The 20626-nt window shown below is 34.5% G+C and overlaps 1 protein-coding gene across 1 annotated transcript in view; it reads left to right on the forward strand.

The window, feature by feature from the left end:
• Nucleotides 1–20616, forward strand: part of lamb1a (laminin, beta 1a) — a 30613-nt gene extending 9997 nt beyond the window's left edge. Inside the window, exons 13-33 of the mRNA XM_015352489.2 lie at nucleotides 709–844; nucleotides 928–1086; nucleotides 1185–1312; nucleotides 1415–1535; nucleotides 1893–2094; nucleotides 2862–3005; nucleotides 3123–3354; nucleotides 4212–4375; nucleotides 5202–5426; nucleotides 5682–5899; nucleotides 6238–6334; nucleotides 14346–14715; nucleotides 14903–15087; nucleotides 15826–16067; nucleotides 16623–16826; nucleotides 17264–17408; nucleotides 18302–18509; nucleotides 18849–18990; nucleotides 19413–19589; nucleotides 19718–19877; nucleotides 20346–20616. Of these exons, the coding sequence (XP_015207975.2) occupies nucleotides 709–844; nucleotides 928–1086; nucleotides 1185–1312; nucleotides 1415–1535; nucleotides 1893–2094; nucleotides 2862–3005; nucleotides 3123–3354; nucleotides 4212–4375; nucleotides 5202–5426; nucleotides 5682–5899; nucleotides 6238–6334; nucleotides 14346–14715; nucleotides 14903–15087; nucleotides 15826–16067; nucleotides 16623–16826; nucleotides 17264–17408; nucleotides 18302–18509; nucleotides 18849–18990; nucleotides 19413–19589; nucleotides 19718–19877; nucleotides 20346–20482 (3796 nt within the window). The 3' untranslated portion in view covers nucleotides 20483–20616. The remainder of the gene's footprint in view (nucleotides 1–708; nucleotides 845–927; nucleotides 1087–1184; nucleotides 1313–1414; nucleotides 1536–1892; nucleotides 2095–2861; nucleotides 3006–3122; nucleotides 3355–4211; nucleotides 4376–5201; nucleotides 5427–5681; nucleotides 5900–6237; nucleotides 6335–14345; nucleotides 14716–14902; nucleotides 15088–15825; nucleotides 16068–16622; nucleotides 16827–17263; nucleotides 17409–18301; nucleotides 18510–18848; nucleotides 18991–19412; nucleotides 19590–19717; nucleotides 19878–20345) is intronic.
• Nucleotides 20617–20626: the final 10 nt, after the last annotated feature.

Consider the following 20626-nt stretch of genomic DNA (forward strand, 5'->3'; position numbering starts at 1 on the left):
GACCAATAGTGTCAAGAAGGAACAATGCCCAATATTAACAAATAGTAAAGGAAAGTAATAGGTTTATTCAATGCTGAAAAGAGAAGAAAGAAAACACAACGTTTCGGCTGTGTGCCTTCTTTGGATGTGAACAAATAGTTTACCAGTTAGGTTAGCTTTATAACAGGATAGATACACAATGAAACCACTAATCCCACAAACATGTAGTTAGCAATAATAAGTCACTTTATGAAGCAGAAGTTTCCTCCAATCAGCCGTATCTCATAAAGCCTGTATTATGGTAATTTATAAAATCTTTATAGCAACAGCGGTTTATGATAACTACCATATTAAAAGGAAAGATCTTGCTTCTCTATAAATAAGGGCCTATGCTGGTATAGTAGAAAAGTTTTAAGGTTAATTGTGATATTCTTTTGTAATCTTATTATGGAATAATTAATATTTCTATGTGAAATAGTCAATACACATTTCCTGTAAAGTATATCAGGAGATAGATTTTTTTTCTTCTTATAGTCATTTGAACCATCTAACATAAAGCTTTTTTCAAAATCAGTAGAGTCAGCAACTGCTACACAGTAAAATATAAATCAATTTTAAAAAAATCATAATAAATAATAAGCAGCAATAAGGTGATACCAGTGGTATTTTGAGGGAATAGTAGAATTTCAGTGGGCTTTTCTGAAGGTGTTTCCTTTTTGTCTCTCCTAGTTGTTCTGCAGAAACTGGACAGTGTCAGTGTCGTGATCACATGTTTGGACGCCAGTGCAGTGAAGTGGAATCTGGATTTTACTTTATTGCTCTGGACCATTACACATATGAAGCAGAGGATGCCACCCTAGGGCCAGTAAGTATTTTATGTTATTATATTTCTGTTATTTGATAAACTCTTGTAACTTTATTTTCTAAAGCCTTTCTTTCTGTCACTAGGGAGTGACAATTGTACAGAGACCCTACCCTCAGGATCGGACACCTACATGGACAGGTATTGGGTTTGTGAGTGTACCAGAGGGAGCCTACCTGGAGTTCTACATTGACAACATCCCGCATTCTATGGAGTATGATATTCTGATTCGCTACGAACCTCAGGTAATACATTATGATTTCACTTAGCAAACATGAGCTGTGGGAAGCCTTCAAATACTAAAAAAACAAACAAATCATTGTTGTTCTCCTCCTGTTCTTAGTTACCAGACAAGTGGGAAGAGGTTGTTGTAAGAGTGGATCGTCCTAGCATAATTTCCACTGGGAGCAGATGTGTGAATACAGTGCCTGATGATGACAACCAAGTGGTGTCACTACCTCCAGGTTCCAGGTGTGTAATGTTCAGTATGGATCCCTAAGCACTTATAATTTAATTAATCTCCATATTTGATTTGCTTATTTCCTCTTTTTTAATCTGCATTTTCTCTCTTAGATATGTGGTTCTTCCAAGGCCTGTGTGTTTTGAAAGGGGACTGAACTATACAGTCCGTCTCAGCTTGCCTTTTTACTCCAATCTGAGCGAGATCCAGAGTCCATACACTCTGATTGATTCTGTGAGTTGACATGACTTAAATTATACTAACAAATCATTTAACATTACATGAAATCATCAAAAACCAATTACATGTATCTTGTGTGTCACATTATCAGAAAATTGTTACCTATACATTTTCTCATTTACCTAATGTCTAGCAGCTGCTTGACACAGCATATGAAAAGTTAGTCCTCTCTAGAATCGGACATAAATAAACCAGTTCAACACAGAATATTAAAGACTAGTATACAGCTAAGTATTTTTTAGGTATTATAAAATATTAAACACTGATAATAATTACTTACATCTTTGATTCCTGTTTTGAAATGTGGCTATCCAATCCTGGTCTGGAACGTATTTTTCTCTTGTCTGACAGATTGTTCTCATGCCTCACTGTAAAAGCCTTGAAATTTTCACTGGAGCTTCCGGGGAAGATGTTATTACAAACAGTGCATGGGAAACGTTCCAGAGGTACCGCTGTCTGGAGAACAGCCAGAGTGTAGTGAAAACCCCCATGACAGACATCTGCAGGAACTTCATTTTCAGTATTTCTGCACTGCTTCACCAAGGAGCCTTGAGTAAGAATATTAATAACTCATCATTTACAAAGCAAGAGTGATGTGCTTAAAAAAACAAACAAGCAAAAAATATTAGCAGCAATGGTTTAAATATTTTTAAAGCATATTAGCTGTTTTACTAATTTGGAAGTAGTTTAATTTGAAAACAAAAATCGAAATTTATGCACAAAGCTTTTTATATATAGGTAGCATACTGTTTGTGTATGTCATAAGTGTGTGGAGTGTATAACAGAACATGTTTTCAAAAGTGTACCAGGATAATTTATAGAATGCGGTTAAAATGTCTGGGGTGTTTAAGGTACATAATTAAGAATCATTTTTGTAATTTAAAATTCTTTGAAAATGCCTTTGTTTTTCCATTTCTGAACGCTTTGCCAAATCTCTAATCTGTGTTAATGTTGTTACTTTGTCTCCTTCCATTAACTGCATTTTTGCAAAGAATGAGGTTAACAAGGTTGCAGGTGTTTTCATAAAGCCATGGTGGTTTTTAAAAGCCACAAACCTCTGAGACATTGTTCTTTTATAATTACTGTATACACGTCTAGGGCTTAGAACTCCCTGTTATTTTCACAAATTTGATCTGCTGCCAAAAATATGTAAGCTCTGATGCAAGTCCAAACTCGCTGTTCTTATCCTGCCTGCCAAGGAGGTAATTTTATTGTTCCATAACACTCATCATCAAAGCATCATCCATAAAACTGAAGTGGAGTCTAATATAGCAATGTCCAGACAGAAGTCCTCCTAAAACAATTGATCTTTTTTGACAGGCTGTCAGTGTGACCCCCAAGGTTCCTTAAGCACTGTGTGTGATCCTAATGGAGGTCAGTGCCAGTGCAGGCCCAATGTGGTGGGAAGAAACTGTGACCAGTGTGCTCCTGCTACCTATTTATTTGGACCAAGTGGCTGTAGACGTAAGTACATTTTTAGTCTTATGTTTGTAATGTATGGTATCCAAATAAAGCTATTAATTAAATGCACTTGTAACATTTGGTTTTGTTTAATGCAAATTGTTTTTTTATTTATTTTAGCCTGTGAGTGTAACCCTCATGGCTCTGTTAACAGTTTCTGCCATGTGGCAACTGGTCAGTGTGAGTGTATTCATGGCACATATGGACGTCAGTGTGACAAGTGTCTGCCGGGTTACTGGGGATTTCCTACTTGCCGCTCCTGTAACTGCAATGGGCACACAGACCACTGTGACCCTCAGACAGGGGAGTGCTTGGGCTGCAAGGATCATACTACTGGACTCAACTGCGAAAGGTACTGTAATAGATTGTGTTCTAGTGAAATAATGAAGCTCTAACAAAGTGGAGACAATTGTAAACCAATTAAATAGGGTCAATTTGAAATAATTAAATGAAAATCAGTTCCTGACACCTGCTTGTCTAGCAAGCAGATTTCTAAGAGTTTAATCAAACAGCCACTACTCAGTGATTGGCAATCTTGGCCATGTGGCTTGATTGTTTCTGGTACAGTATAGTTTTAGAGTGCAGTAAAAGAAAATGCAACAATATAAAAGACTGCTTTCACTCTCTTAAGTATAAATATCCCTCCTTCTGAGCATCCCATGACACCTCTTTCTCAAATCTGACCCTCAAACTCATCTTCTGCCTTGCCGCAGCTCCCTGGCTTGTGCCTTCCAAAAGTAATGGTTTTTACTTAATTTATTAATTTACTGCAAATTTATACAACACCTTGCACAGTTTTCAACAAAGCTTTTGATAGGTTTAAGTAGGTAGCTGCATCAGCATGTGTGACCATCACGGTTCCGCGTGGTCTCATGCCCTCCGCCGCTCCACTCTGCCGGTTTGTCCCACAACACCTGGGCGCAAACCCGGGTCTCTGGCATAACGCAACAGGGAACCAGCCTCATGAGCTAAAGCAGACCTCCCTCAGCCAAGGCAGCTGAGGTCCCTGGTATGCTCAGGGAGGGCGATGATGTCACTGTGTCCAAACTAGCTCCGCTACACATGCGTAAGCTGCAAAGTAACAAGTACAGGTTTATTCCATGCTGAAAAGAAAAGAAAAGAAACACAGTGTTTCGGCTGGGTGTCATAGCTTTTGATATTTTACTTGAGTCATGTGAAAACTAACATTGTGCTTCCCTTTCTTGGCAGATGTTTAGATGGGTACTATGGAGATCCAGTCCTGGGCTCAGGGGATCACTGTCGCCCTTGTCTATGCCCAGATGGTCCAGGCAGCGGACGCCAGTTTGCCAGTGCCTGCTATCAAAGCAGAGATTCCCTCCAAGTGTTTTGTGTCTGTAACCAGGGATACAAAGGTAATATGTTAAGTTTTAATGGGGAGCGTACACAAATTAAAATAATGAATGGGGATTAATTAATGGGGAAAAATTATTTTCTGCTGCTTTTATTTTTATTTTTTCCTCCTCAGAAAAGTAAAACCCTAAAATTAATTCATTTTAGAGTCTTGTGATTTCTCCCCATTGATTACTTTGACACAAAAGTGCATTATCACTAAATTACCCAAAGACATTTTGAAACAGAGAAATGAAAATACTAAAATAATAAACATTGTTAGACACTATATTACTGCTGACTTGGAACCTGTATATTTTCAGCCTTATTATGCTGAAACATGAGGTACAGAACGTTGGGCTGAACAACTTTCAGTTCACTTTCTGCTGCCTTTGTCAATAGCAGTATTGCTGGTTAATTTTTCCTTTGTTCAGTGCCTGTCTGCGTGTGTCATTCCTTTAAGAATGGCTTATACTGTATGTGCCATCTTTTGTCTTATATTTCTAGATTTAATATTTCCACTTTTCACTGTGTAACCTCTTGATGGTTTTTACGGTTATCCTGTATTTTCTAAGTCAAGATGTAGGTGAATCCAAATAAGTACCTACATCATTTGTATAAGCACTTTTCCAGTACTTAATAAAATGTATTGTCACCCTTTACTTATTAAAGTGTATTGTCACCAGTAGCACATGTTGCATTTTAATGCCTCTAAGTATTCATTTTTGCTGCCTGCTTGTAACATTGTGCTTGTCCTAACTTTTGTTTGTCTGGTGTAAGTTCACAACCCAGATCAGATATCTGTGTGATGCCCTACAAGGATGAAATGTCTGTGTATATTGTTTATAGGTGCCAGGTGTGATGAGTGTTCTCCAGGTTACTATGGCAATCCTAATGAAGTTGGAGGAATATGCCGGCCATGTCAGTGCAATAACAATATTGACATGCTGGATCCGGGTTCCTGTGATGCGCATACAGGAATTTGTCTGAAATGCCTGTACCACACTGAGGGTGAAAACTGTCGTCGCTGCAAGCTTGGATACTTTGGAGATGCTCTAACTCAAAGTTGTAGAAGTAAGGATTTCTTTTTTTTTACATACACATTTGATTTAGAACTGCCAATTGAAGTATTGGTTAACGTAACACTTTTTTATTTAAATTTAAATCTCATGCTTATGTGCCTTTTGAAATTTACAAGTAGAATATTCTAAACCCTCCCCCATTATTTTATATTTTCACTAAATATTCATGCAGATTCTTAGGACTTTTCTGTTCCTGTTGTTGTGTTATTTTATGTACTACATTGCTTTTTGTTCTTCTGTCTTCAAGAATGTGTTTGTAACCACCTGGGCACAGCAAATGAAACTTGTCCTTCAGCTGCCGACTGTCACTGTGATTTGGCCAGTGGGCAATGTCAGTGTCTTCCTAATGTGATTGGGCAGAATTGTGACCAATGTGCTCCCGACACCTGGAATTTGGCTAGTGGGACAGGTTGTGAACCCTGTGATTGTGATGAAACCAATTCCCTGGGATCTTCTTGCAATGAAGTAAGACAAAGCCAGTCTGATTTAGAGTTCATGATCTCTTTTAGTTTAAGCTGCAAACACAAGCATTTGCTGTTTATTTGCACAATTAAAATATATATTATTATTAAGTTAGATTTGCCTTATAAGAGAATTATGTCAAGTCTGCTTTTGGATGCATGAAAATGAAACCCAGTTTTGGCAAAAAAAAACATCAGTTCTTTATGGTTTTGACGTCATAACATTATATGTTCTTTATTTTCATATGCTTGCACTACCCTAGTAATTTAAATCGCAATAAAGTATAAAAACAGAGGCACCGCATCAAGCTTCTGTGATCATTTTTTATTTTATTTTCGCAGTGGACAGGTCAGTGTTCCTGCAATCCTGGATTTGGAGGAAGAACATGCCGAGACTGCAAGGAGCTCTACTGGGGTGATCCCAATGTTGAGTGCAAAGGTATTGTTGCAACCCTTATAGTAGTATGCTTTGACATTTTAAATTGTTAGAATGAAATTAAACATCTAAATTAAGGAACTCTTACAGGTCTTAATGGTAGTGGTGAGCAAACAAGTTTAAATATTTGCTGCCCATTGCTAACAAAAATCACGATGTAACAGGAATTTATGTGCACTCTGTTCTGCTTGTGTGCGGTGCTGAATAAGAAGAAATGGTTGAGAAAACAGAATAGTGTACGTTTGGTTCCTGATGAAAAGATCAATCAAAAGACTCTGATACAATGATTTTGAATTACCATAAACAAAAATGGTAATGTCACGATAAAAGTATATTTTTGATGTAATTGCAAAGATTATATAGAATTTCTTATGAAGGTTATATGAATTACAGTTTTAAATCCCAGTGTATTCATAGACCTTTCATATGACTTCCCCAATTCTTCATAAAACTTTCATAAACAGCCAGTTATACTACACTATAGACACTGTGAGAAAGCTGGGGGTGGTACTGACACAGCATGCTGAAAGTATGCACAGTTGTTATCCCTTCTGTGCTGTGGAGGGGAGTAACAATTGCTGATTCAACACACAGTGAATATCTGAAGAAAATAATTGATTCCAAAGGAAAAAAAACTTGATATGGATTTTAATAAAAATGAAACCTGTGAAATTTAAATTCCCTGTGACATTCCTACTGTATATAGTCTGTCATATAGAACATGGATTTAAAACAGATTGATAAAGTCTAGGTAGTCTTTTGAAATTCCATAAATGTTAACTTTTTAATCCATTAGATCCATAGTGCTCATTATTGTATCTTTTGTTTGCGATAGTTTCATGAACACAATTTAAACAGCTTTGTGATTGGTATCAACTATGGCCTTTAAGAACAAAAGCAGAAATTGAATTTATGTCGGTTACTAACCAAAGTTCAGTGATATACAGTATATTATCTTCCATGAAACTGTAGACAACAGATTTGTTTTTGGTCAGCATATTATGATCTGTTATGTTATGATCTCTCTTTGTGGTATAAGTTATTTAATAATAATGTGCAATTTGATAACAGCAAGATATGTTTGATGCAAAAGTGTATTAGATATACAGGAAGGTATTGTATCTTCTTCATTTTTAAGGTTTCTATAATATATAACATTTAAATCTAATCAATTTGTTCTCCTATAAATTCCTGACAGGCTTTATTTTATCAGAAGGAAAGTGGGATAAATTGACAAATATTATTTATAAAGTTATTTTTACTTAATTATATGCTTAACATACAACCTCTTTCATTTAAAAAAATGATATGCTGAGTTTGCCTCCAGTTTTAGCTAAAAAAAAAAGATTGTTACAGGCAAGTATTTGGCACCCCTAAATTAGAATGTTATCTAATGTTAATGGTAAAAGTATTAAACTAATAACGCTCACCAGTACTTTCAAATTGGGTACCAGGACAAGTACATTCAAATTAGGTACATGGCTGGAATTATCGAATTACATTGTTACAATACTTTTCTTTACAAATGTAATTTACAAAAAACTGAATGTTCCAACATTTAATGCACGTTTGTTGAATAGAATACATGTAATTTTGGTATTTTACTGCACATTTTTCACATTTTATTTATTAGATCAAAGAAGGTTATCAGAAATCCATTTTCTCAGGATATATTAAAAACCACCTTGATTTAGAAGACAGAGAACTCAATTTGGGATATTTATTAAAATATTTGATCTAAATGCAGGAGGTAAAATTGGATTTGCTGTAGAAAATGTGAGTCATACACTCTAGGTGTCATTTTTTGTCATAGTGAATTATGGCCAGATGTACAAACATTAGCTTTGTTTCCATGACTAACATGGGGCATATCTGTCTGTACCTCGCAATAACTTTGTACATGACATTAATATGGATATTGATGGCAGTCCTTTGGAAGCAGGCAATACTTAAAATGACTTCATCAGCAAAAAAGAGTTCTTTGTCTCAGACTAAATATAGTCCTCTGTTACTCAGGATCATTTTAACTACACTGCTATTTTGTGAAATGTTACTGTTTAATGATTTGGGAACTCTGTTTTGATTATGTTTATTTATATTTTAAAAGTATATTTTTTCCTCCTCAAATATTATTAGCAGCAATTCAAAATAATCATGATTGGTTTGTTCCTTGAATTGTGTTGTGTTAAGAATGTAAGCAGTATAAAGCCATGGGGTTTTTATTTTTTTATTTTTGACAAAAATTAGTATGAATAATGAATGACGTATGATATCTTAAGGAAAAAAGTTTAAAGATTCATACTATGCTGAAGATCATTTTTGGAAAACAGGAGATACATTTATCGAGCAGTAAAAATGAACCCTTAAAAATATTTTATGTGACTCATACAATTTAAACATATCACAATTATTTTTAATAATATGGGTGGTATATTTTACTTTCATAATTAACTTCGCATAGAAAACATTTTGCTAAGCTTAAGGTTGTTTCCTTCAGCTTTGTACAACCTTTTTTTGAGTGACAAGCTTGTTCTCTCTCAGTAAGCAGAAATGTGAGTTTATTTTTCTTAGTAGGGAAAAACAACCCTCCATTTTTTTCTTGCACAGGGGGTTGGGGGTTGTTATTCCAGATATGTGTACCCTCATGTTTAGATAAGTTGGATAGAGCAGGAAACATACAGTGTTTCTTTTGGATCACATTCCTTTCATTCATTTCTCTGTATTGTTGAGTCTTAACTAATTACATGCTGAAGAGTTCCAGTTATCACAATTGTCTGAATTTATTTACTTTAATGGGGTGTTAAACATGCAAAACAATGTTTAAACCCAAAGTTATTATTATCTTAGGAAATTTTGTAGTTGTTCAAAAAACACAGTTAAAAAATGTTAAAATCAGAGAAGCTACAAATAATTAAAATGCAAAAATTGGAAAGAAAAGTTTTCAGGTTTAAATCATCTCCAATTTTAAAAATATTTTAAAAATATTCAGCAATTATAAATGTTATTATTGCAGCTTATCTATTAGCCACAATTAAACATTTTGATAAATGTATATCTGATACATCCTTTGCTTCAATACCAAAATGCTTTGTATTCTAAAAGTTTTTTAAAAGTTTGCTAAGGTTAATGTGTTCAACAATTTTTGGAAAACTTTTCCCACAAATTTACTCAGAAATGTACTGTGCACTTTCTTTGTTTTCGTGTGATTTCTGATATCTAGTGTCATGGTTTACCAATACCTAGTTGCTGTTATTTCACTGTGATGTATTCCGCTATTTTGTGCTTTTTATATGGAATATATAATTGCTTGAATTGGACATGAAGTGTACCTTGAAAAAAAAAGCTTTTTCCCTCCCATAAAGCAACACCACTTTAACAGTTTCTATGTGGAGAAGATTGCTGTTTAAAAGCTTTACTGAGTTTTTAATTTGACACTCCAGAATTCCAAAGTTAAAATTAAAGACTATCTCAAAAAATATAAGATATCTAATAATGAGCTCCATAAAATACTATCAGTTGCACCAAGGTGTGAATGCAAGAATAGGATTTTAGAGAAATACAGATTTGAATACCCAAACCCTAACCCAGCCCACTAGTGTAATATAAGACACTAGAGTGTTACTATTCTGCTGTGAATAGGTTAGAGTTGGAAACTCTGTGTGTGGCCTGCAAAGGAACAAGCATAGATGAATTCCACGCTAAACAGTCAAAACGATTTGCTTTTATTCTCAGCATTCTCTCTGTCTCTGCCAAGACCTTTTATACATTTCTGTGAAGATGTGATTTAGGAGTGAGGAAATGGTGTGTGAGTGTTTTTAATTACAGAGAAAGGGTAGCTCAATGTGTGATTCCTGGATCAGTCCCACAAGTACGATACATAAACACATAAACACTATAAAAACATTTAGGAAATTCATGAAAGGAAATGTTTTCTCCTTCTCTGACTCCCATTGCAACCTACTAATTGTACTTCTTCATTGGGATTGTATTTCTAGCACTTCCATGACAGGAACTTTACTGTCATTCCGAGAGGACCATGCAATCTTGTTTGACAAAACACTATAAAATAAAGATAACATTTTAGCTTTTCTGTAAATCTTACATAGCTTTATTATGCTATATGTTGTTCACTACTTCGTGCTGTTCGTCTAACCACATCACTGTGTGCTGCTATTCTAATTGATCCATACATTTATTTCTTGAATGTCTCCAGGATATCTGGTTCAAAGTAAATGGGTAATTTATTCCGTATTTTTAAAATTTCTCTGTATAAATATGAAGCTTCTGTTCTCAGTCTTCAGTGCATCTATTTAGAGTTCCAACTTATGTTTTCTGATTTATGTTTTCAGTGTTTTTACTATATATCCTAAAATTCAATTTTTACTGCTGCCCAATATTGTCTCAACATTGTCTAGGGGAGACAAATGTATTAACATAAACACTTAAGTCTTTAACCTTTCCTAGACTTTTTATAATTCACATGCATAAATCTTTTGTCCTCCTTTTGCTGTTGCTGGAGTGTTTACCACTCCTTCTGTTTTGGTGCAAATTAGACTAGTCTTTTAACTACATTCAGCAATTTAGATCAGTGAATGAAATAAGAGTTGTAGTCTTAATCCAGATCCCTGTGCTGCTCAAATATATCTAAATATATCACATGTACTCTTTTCTGGTCATTAAATAGTTCTTAGTCTAAACATAAACACTGCCTTTTATGTGGGGATTTGTTAGTATTAAAAATATTTTAATATACCTTTGAAAATAATCTTAGTACTAAAAACCACATTATATTGTGCACTAATTGCATTCATTATTTTTAAAGTAGTTTTAATGTTAATATTGATTATGATGATGATAATTACTTGCATTTCTATAGTACATCGTAAAAGCTCTCAATGTACGGTACCTATAAATAGGGGGGATCCTGCTGAAATGCAGCCATTATGTGTCAACAGCCACACAACAAAACAGATCAGGTAGAAAATTCAGAATTTACTTCACCCTTTGAATTAAAGGAGGAATTTAGGACGTGGAGATTATCCAGGACACTAGGACTAATACTTATAAACCATAACATTTGTAGCACTGATTTTTAAAAGCTACATTTCAAAGTGAAAAACCTCTGGCAAGCTTTAGTTTTTAATTTGTGAGTGGTTCAGAGTTTTCATTGAACATTGAAAACTTGGTTTGGTATTTTGTGAAGCCATCATTTTGCATTGGACATGCCAGTTGATGCAGCAATTCAAAACAGATGAGTCTTGAGTCAGATGAGACATTTTTGAAATGTTTTAGTTAAGCATTGAAAGTCTTTGCTTCCTTTGTTAAACAGATAACCTCCTTGGTTTAATCTTATTTCAGAGGCGGTCTACAAAGTGTGACAAATGGCTAAGAATTTGGAGTAACCAAAATACAAGATACAAAATCTGAGTAAACTGCCACAGACACTCTTTCTAAATGTCAATTAAAATAATTTGCCATTTCAATTTTATTTATAGCATTCTGCTTCTAGAGTTTCTGATATTGATATTCCTAAAATATTACAAAAAGTCTGCCATTGAATATTTCCAACAAGTTTGTTATTCACTAGGATACTTTTATTTTGATCTCATTTCAAGGTGAACACGAGATAGACCTAGCTGTATTCTCAAGAGACTTTCTCTTATGCACTCCTGTTTAATGTGAGTGTCTGTGAAAGTGACTTTTTTAGATTTGGCTTAAATGAACTCTTGCTGTAATTGCTGTGTAGTGTACCAGTATTGACAATTTTCAAATACATGCTTGTCACCAACGTGGTACTGACCACATGTATTAACATGTTTTTTTGCTGGATTCCATAGATATTTCACCTTTGAAGTTATACAGTGCTCCAGCTGTTTAGAGGGTCTTGTAAACATTTACACTTTGGCACCTGGCAAATGTATGGACTGCTGTTTAAAGGGTAGTTCTAGTGTAAACATGAAGTCATAGCTTTAATCCTACACTGGGGGAGGTGGATTCAGTAAAATAAGGGAGTTAAATGTAAACTCAGCTGTGTATGTGCTGATGGCTGTAATGAAAGAAAAGGAGCCTCTCTTCAGTAAACACAGCCACTGAGACAAAACAGCATCACACAAACAAGAATTCCGGTGATAAAGGTTCTTTGAATCATGTAGTCTGCAAGTAGTTAATTAACAGAGGTATTTGTCTAAAAAACTAGCTAAGTATTCCATTCTTTTACTAAAATGTTTTATGAATACAAGAGATAATTTAACAAAAATACTTGCATTTCAGAAGACAATGTTGTAGGCATTTCAGACTTTTAGAATGTTTTTGCTACTATAAGTTATTACATTAAAAGTGCTGGTTACTATGATCAGTTTAATGTTGTGAGAAAATATCTTGTCTTGAGTAATAGTGAACATTGAAGTATAATGCTGACTAGCTAGTGTAAAATGTTTTTGGAACAGTTCTGCAGCAGGTTCCTATGTATTGTCTTTTCCACATTTCTGATCATAATGAGAAGTAAACTATAGCCGTGTATTTAATTATTTTAACAGGCTAATGTCTACAATTCTAATAAAACAATTCATATAAAGAACCATTTTCCCTTAGAATTTTCTCATTTAGCTTTTCATAAAAAAATATGTTATTTGGGGAAAAAAAACTTTAAATTGAAAATGTTGTAAAAAGTTTGTTAGAGATCTACACCCACCCTTTTACATCTTTAGTGACTGCTTTTCTTTTGTACTGCAAGCAAAGATGTGATGATAATTTATGGTGAATCTAGTAACTTTTGGTTGAAGATGACCATGTTTGTCTAATGCTGAAACAGTGCATAGAGCAGCAGGAATGTTACAGCCCAGTGCCTTTATTTATAAAAGCTGAGGACAATGTTGAGAGCAACACTTTGTTCTTATGTCTTACTTCAAGAATGCACATGCATATATTCCATGAGAACAAAAGCTTTGAAGTCCTTAATTTCCTCTTGTCCAGTTTCCACCCACCCCTTCAGAAACGCAACATTTCACCCTGGGGTCAGGGTTTTAAAGTGGGTCTTTGTTGTTCTTTGAAGCCTTTTACTTGCTTAAGAGATGTGTAGTCAGTCCCGCTCCTGATAAAACACAATTGCTGTTTCCTGGGGATAGTTACTTGATATAGTCATTACATTTTTTATTTTAAAAGGCCCCTGTGAATAACTAGCAATGAAGAGCAAGCAAAAAAAAATAATTACGTTTCTTGAGAAAGTGTTCTAGAAATTATAATTAACGGTAACCAAATTAATTTTTCTTCATCATAAATATAGCAATACCAATTTTGTTACCTAATATGTGTTTTATCCATTCAATAGAAATTGTGTTTTAGTGAAAACAATATATTAATTCTAAGGTATTTTCTTTCAGGTAATTGAAACCTTTGTGGTCTTAGAACTTTCATGTCTTTCTAGATGAGACTGAGATGGGACTTGAATATTATTTTAAAATGTTTTTTATGAATATTCTAATTATATTTAAGTGCATATTAAGGTCAGTCATTATTAATAAATTATTGTGTTTTTGTGAAAATATATTAATTCTAAGGTATTGTCTTTCAGGTCATTGCCTTTGTGGTCAATTTAAGTAATTTTCAGTGCAGCGATAAAATAAGTACTGGTCTGAAATACCTCATTACAGTGATATCACTGCATAAAGGCTCTGACAGCAATGAAAGATAAAAGTTTGAATCTCAATCAGCAATAGACAATTCTAAATGTCTAGAATGTCTGTTTAGAATTCTAAATGTAATGGCCAACGTTTAACACACTACTTCCAGAAATGCAGTTTTTTGAAGAAGTATAACCTCAAGATCATGGGCAAAAAATATATATAAATACCAATTTAACAGTACAAACAATGAATGAGAACTTTGGCACTATTCAGTAAACACCTAGCAAAAGAAAGTTTACTAGGTATAAAGGCCAGGTATTACATGCAGTTAGCATGTACATTTACATTCTTCTGAAATTTTGTTTGCTTTATTTGTTTTCAACTGACTACAGCTTGCGACTGTGATGCCAGAGGTATCCAGACTTTTCAGTGCGACTCAGCCACAGGACATTGTATCTGCAAGCAAGGCGTGTCAGGTCCCAGATGCAACGAGTGTGCCCGAGGGTACTCTGGTGTTTTCCCTGACTGTGTGCAGTGCCATCAGTGCTTTGATGTGTGGGACACTGTTATTAGAGACTTAACCAATAAAACACACAAACTGATACAGAGAGCTAACTCAGTTAAAGCAAGTGGAATAACTGGACCATACCAGGAGACAATTAATGCAGTGGAGCAAAGTGCTTATAACATCAAAGATATACTTGCTCAGAATCCAGCAGCCCAGCCACTAAGTGATCTTCAGGATCTCCTGGAAAATGCAAAGTAAGTACTTATAACGTAACTTCAATAATCTATTTATTCTTGAATAGAATATTATATAATTTGTTTTTACATGAATCCAATATTATATTAACCTTGAATTAAACTTAGTACAGACCATAATGCAACTGCATATTGTCTTTCCCTTTCGATGCAGTAAATAATGGAGATTTGTTTTTCTTTTAAACAGAAAAGTAATCATTGAAGTGACTGAGAAAATAAACAGCACAGAAGGGACACTTTCAGAAACATCAGCTAATAAGAACAGCACTAACTCCAAGTTAGATGCTCTTAAAGAAGATGCTCAGAATTTGGAGAAATCTGTGAAGGACCTGTTAGGTCAAGTGGAATTGATAAAAAATTCCGATGTTCGAGGTAGGTATTTTTTCTGAGTTTTTAAACAAATGTTTGGTTGGAGGTCAAATCCTAATCTAGCCCACTTATACTTAACCTACATAAATATATAACATTTCTTGGTTACTTGCACATGCATTTAGTTTTCACATCCCTTTCTCCACCCTATTTTAACCCTTGCAGCTGCTCCTGGGTTCATACCTTTTTAGAGGCAGAGAGTGGGGTTAGGGGTTTTCATGGAAGAGTAGTCATTCCCCTCAGCTAGGCAAGAATCTCTTTATTCAGATTGCATCTTCACTGTCCTAATTGGGGTTTGATCAAACAGCGGAAAAGGGGGAAGTTGCATAACAATTACTGATGGTATCAACTAAAACTATTTTAAAAAAGAAATCAGTTTGAATGGGGGTTATATTAACATGCTTCTAATTGCAATTAATTTCATACAAAAGATGTCAAAGCTACAATAAAAAATACATCTATTAGCTCTGATGTCACAGTATAAAAATATTTGTAGAGCCCAAGAGCTGTAGAAATGTGTTTAGAAAATGATCAAGAAAAGAATAAAAGGACCATCCTGTATGATGTGCCAAGAAGCAGTTTTGAACATTCTTACTAAATCTAAACATATTTTTTAGAAAACATGACAACTACTTTAAAATGTGTTATTTTTCTTGACAAAAGTGATTGCTGTGTTTTTTCTATTTCTACTATAATTTTTATCATTTGAATGTTTTTGTTTTTAATTTTTGATATCTAAAGGGGCATCAGACAGTGTCAGCAAGTATTTCCAGCAGTCTATGGATGCTGAAGCGAGGGTAAATGCATCCACCACTGACCCTGGCAACACTGTAGAACAATCATCTGCAATCCGCCAACAAGTGGAAGATAAGATGAATGAAACCAGACTTCAATTTGATGAAAACCAAGCAGAATATTCCAAAAGACTGGATGATCTTGCTGGTCAACTAGAATCCCTAGACCTCACTGAGCTCAGTGAAAAGGTATGAATTTCTTTGATAAACTTTTTCTGAATTTTATTTAACACAATTTTTTGTAAATTACTTTATATTTAAAGCAAGGGGACATTCTGTCAGCCTCATCAATGCGGTCAGACTGCTGTTCTCTCAGCTAGGCGAGATATTCCAAATAACTTCTGATACTTTTGTCCCTCTCTCGTATTAATTAGGATCTTAAAAACTATTGAATTAAATGAAGTAGGTCTTGTTGTGGGATTGCATAACAAATATAACTATTTTACTGTTGATGATCAACACTATGTTTAGTTTACAGGTAATTTGTAATCTTAACACAGAGTGTAAAAATATACAGTATCTAGTCTAGACCTGCAGGTTATAAATTCCATTTATGCATGAAGACTTATTGGTTTATCAAAGAAAAATTATGGTCATGGTATGTTATGTTTAATCATGATTTACTTCAGTGCATGTGGTTATTAAGCACCTTAAAGAGAAGCACTGACCATGCTCTTATTGCCCACCAAAGGAAAATGAAAGAAATGGCCTTGTTTCCTGAAATGGCTAATCTCTGTCCCCTAGACTTGTGGACGCTCTGAAGGCACTACTTGCTCTGAGTCACACTGCGGTGGATTAAGCTGCCAGGGTGAAGATGGCACCAGGAAGTGTGGAGGCAAGAACTGCGACGGCCTGGTGACTCTGGCAAATGATGCCTGGCAAAAAGCTAAAGACTTTGACAGCGAAATTCTTAATGCCCTGGAAGAAGTTGACAGGCTATCTAAGATGGTGGGTGTTGCAACGTATCTCATTATACTGTTTTAAAATGTATTTTTAAAGTGTGCATGGATCAGGAAACATACAGAGAGCTTTGGTAATAGAATACATATTACAATGTGTTTTCAATATGTTGTTCATAGTCACAATGATTCTTTGTGCTTATGGCATTTGTTTTTTCCCTTTCACTGGTTTAAATTTACTTAGCGGATACAAAGGCAAATTTAGCCAACATTGAAAACTAAACTGATGGTGTAGGAAATTTTTTAAAGTTACAAAAAATCTGCTTTTTAAATTTTAAATATAGCAATATAATGCATGAAATCAAAGTGCCCAGTTAAAAAAAACCTTAAAGTATTTGAACTTTGTTTTTTACTGACTGATATATTGTTTTGCCATCACAATATTTTTAAAAAAGTTGTTTTTGATATTTTCCTTGTGATTGTTAGGTATCTGAGGCTAAACTCAAGGCTGATGAAGCCAAGCTCAGTGCTCAGGAGGTTCTTCAGAAAACCAACCAAACCAAGCAGAAAGTGGATCAAAGCAACGAAGATCTTCGTAAACTTATCAAGCAGATACGAGAGTTCTTAATGCGTAAGGACTGTTTGTATGTCATATTAACAAATCTAAAAATATTAAAGAATAAGAAAAGGAATTTTTCACCTATTCTTTATAATAGCTTTTTATTAACCAACGTATTCAGCTGACACCACATTTTCAATTCCGATAATGTCATGGTCAAAAATACTCTGTTGTGTCACAGATGACAAAGCAGTGGAAGAAAAATTACAAATAAATAAAATATTTTTTAAGAATAAATATGAGAATAAGAATAGTAATTAGTGCTTTTCAGCTTTTCAGTATGAGTACAATATACAACAGAAGTATGCAACAGAAATTTGATTAAATTAAAAGTACATTATGCATTGAAATCTTTAGTGAACAGATTGGTCTTTAAGCACTATCACAATGTCATAGATTTGAACAGTGACTTTTTTCTTGATATAAATGTTTTAGAAAATGGGGAACCAGACCATTCAGTGCCTTATTCATATTTAGGATATGGACTTTTTATTAAATTTACTGAGCATTAATTAAAATTACAGAAAACAGGAGTTATACACTGATGTAGTTACCTGAGCAAGGCTATGCAGAAAGAAAAAAGTTATGCTTGCGATGTTCATGTTAATGAATGTCGAATGGTAGCCGAAGATTAGGTAAGACCAATGTTTCTGACTTCCATCAAAGAATTAACTGTCGGCAACACTGAACATACAAACACTGGAAAAAAAAACTATTGGGAATCTGAATTTAACCTCAGTCTTATCACATATTATATCTGCAACTCAGATAAACGTTTAACTTGTAAAGTGCAGAAACAGCAGCATTAGTGTTTTAGTCTGAAAAAAATCTGATCATTTCTCTAAATGCAATATTGTCACACTAAACCAATTTCAATAGCATTGTTCCTTTCTCTTGCATTACAGAAGATGGTGCTGATCTTGAAAGCATTGAGGCTGTTGCTAATGAAGTGTTAGAAATGCAGATGCCCACCACACCAGCACAGCTCCAGAATTTGACAGATGAAATTCGTGAGCGAGTGGGGAGCTTGTCTGATGTAGAGGCCATTCTAACCCAAAGTTCAGCAGACATTCATCGAGCAGAAACACTACTTGATGAAGCTAAGAAGGCAGGGTGAGTGACTAGTCTGCAGTGGTGGACTGAGAAGAAGACATTCTTTTCTTCAGTCATTTTTATGCTGAGCTTATGTTGAGTAGCAATAGTCTGGGGGTAATACAGGATCTTGTTCAAAAGGGCATCATTTAACTATTCAAATGCTTTTAACAATAGATCATTAATTATAATCTTGTATTAAAAGTTCATTCTGGAGTTTGTAATGCAGATAATAGTATCCTGAATTGGTCTTTGTGCTAGGCAGTGTTCCACAGCACAGTGTCTTCCTGTGTGACACAGTGAAACTAGCAAATTCCTTGCATTTTTCTGCACAATACATTTGAATTATCTTTGTTACAGTAAGGAGGCAACAGACATCAAGAACACTGCAGACAGGGTGAAAAAAGCCCTGGAGGAGGCAGAAAAAGCCCAAACTGCTGTAGCAGAAGCCATCGAACAAGCTGGCAAAGACATTCAGGGGACCAATGACTTCTTGACCTCTGTGAGTCACCAGTCTGCACTGCAGGGAGCTCTTGAAGTGGGTGGGGAATATTGCATGAAAAGAGTCTATGTGAGGCTTGGCTGCCTTCTAGCATAACTGTTCTATTTAATCGTCTAGGTATTTAGCTTTAAAAAAAACTGTGTAAAACAGACTGTTAGGAACAAAGTAAAAATGCAAAGAAGTTATCCCCCATTACAATTACTGGAAAGCATTAAAACATGTCTGTAGGTCTAACATAATCAACAAAAAGTAGTATATCACTAAGTACAGATCAAGCTAAAATATTTAAGAATTCTTAAAAACTTTTCCTAATATGGCTTTGGTGATACATGTTTCTTGCACAGACTATAAGTATTTTCTAAATGTTAACTAAATTTAGTGGGAGATGTTTTAAATTGTGATTGGAATTTGTTTTGCCTCAGGTGGAGTCTGAAACTGCAAACTCAGAATTCAAATTGAACAATGCAACCCAGAGATTACTTCAGCTGGAAAAAGACATTGATGACCTTAAACAAAAAGCACTCACAAACATTGCTACTGCAGATGAAATTGAGAAATCAACTGATAAAATACAAGAGGATGCCAATGAAGCCAAAAAGGTATAGGTAGTTTTGAAAAGTATTACAAATTCTATAAATGTTCATTTTAAGATTTTTAAAGTTGATTGGTTTCTTTCATAATCCCTTTAGTGTTTTTTGATTTCATATCAAAACTTTGATTTTTACAGGAACTAGATAGTGAACTGAAGAATAAATACAACGATGTAGAAGATTTGATTGTTAAAAAGACTGAAGGTGTGGCAGATGCAAGGAAGAGGGCAGAAGAGCTTCAGAATGAAGCCAAGGAACTGTTATCACACGCAAGCAGGAAACTTCAGCTTCTAAAAGGTAAAACATCAAACTTTATTAGGGGTGGAGAATGGACAACTGATAGCAAACATGCAGCATTCATACCAACTATATTAGATAAAACTTGCCAAACATTTTATACTGAGTGCTTGTGTAGAGCAAAGAACCTGATATTTGTATTAGTGTTAACAGTAAAGATAACTGTAGAATATGTTCTATCTTTCCAATATATGCAGTTAGTCAAATCTAATTTAGGAAGACTGCTTACTTTTGTAATTCTTTTGTATTTAAATCAGAGTTTCTTAACTATGAAACTTTTTATTTTAAAACTCACTGCTAATGTTTTAGTGTTATAGGTCAGCTTCCCACCTTTGTGTTTATTAGCATATTTGAAGATATGAAAATGTGAAGAAGGATTGCTCCACCACTGAAAATATTCATATACAGTAAAAAAAGCAAATTTTACATTTGCAAAGCACATTTTAAGAGTTTTTTTCCCCCCTTCAGATTTAGAGAAATCTTATGAAGACAATCAGAGAACCTTAGAAGAGAAAGCAAATCAGCTTGTAGACCTGGAGAAGGCAGTGCGGGATCTTTTGCAAGAAATCAGCCAGAAGGTTACAGTTTACAGTACATGCTTGTAAAACATAAAAAACTAAATATTTTTTATCTATGCAACTTTGTGTCTGGATGTGCTCTTCTCATCTAATGAATTTGTAACCCTATTTTAACAAAGTTTCATCATTTTATATAGTAAAGTTTTTGTTAAAAAACTTAATCCCTTTTTT

The sequence above is a fragment of the Lepisosteus oculatus genome, chromosome 7 (genome assembly GCF_040954835.1).
Source record: "Lepisosteus oculatus isolate fLepOcu1 chromosome 7, fLepOcu1.hap2, whole genome shotgun sequence".
Taxonomy (NCBI): Eukaryota; Metazoa; Chordata; class Actinopteri; order Semionotiformes; family Lepisosteidae; genus Lepisosteus; species Lepisosteus oculatus.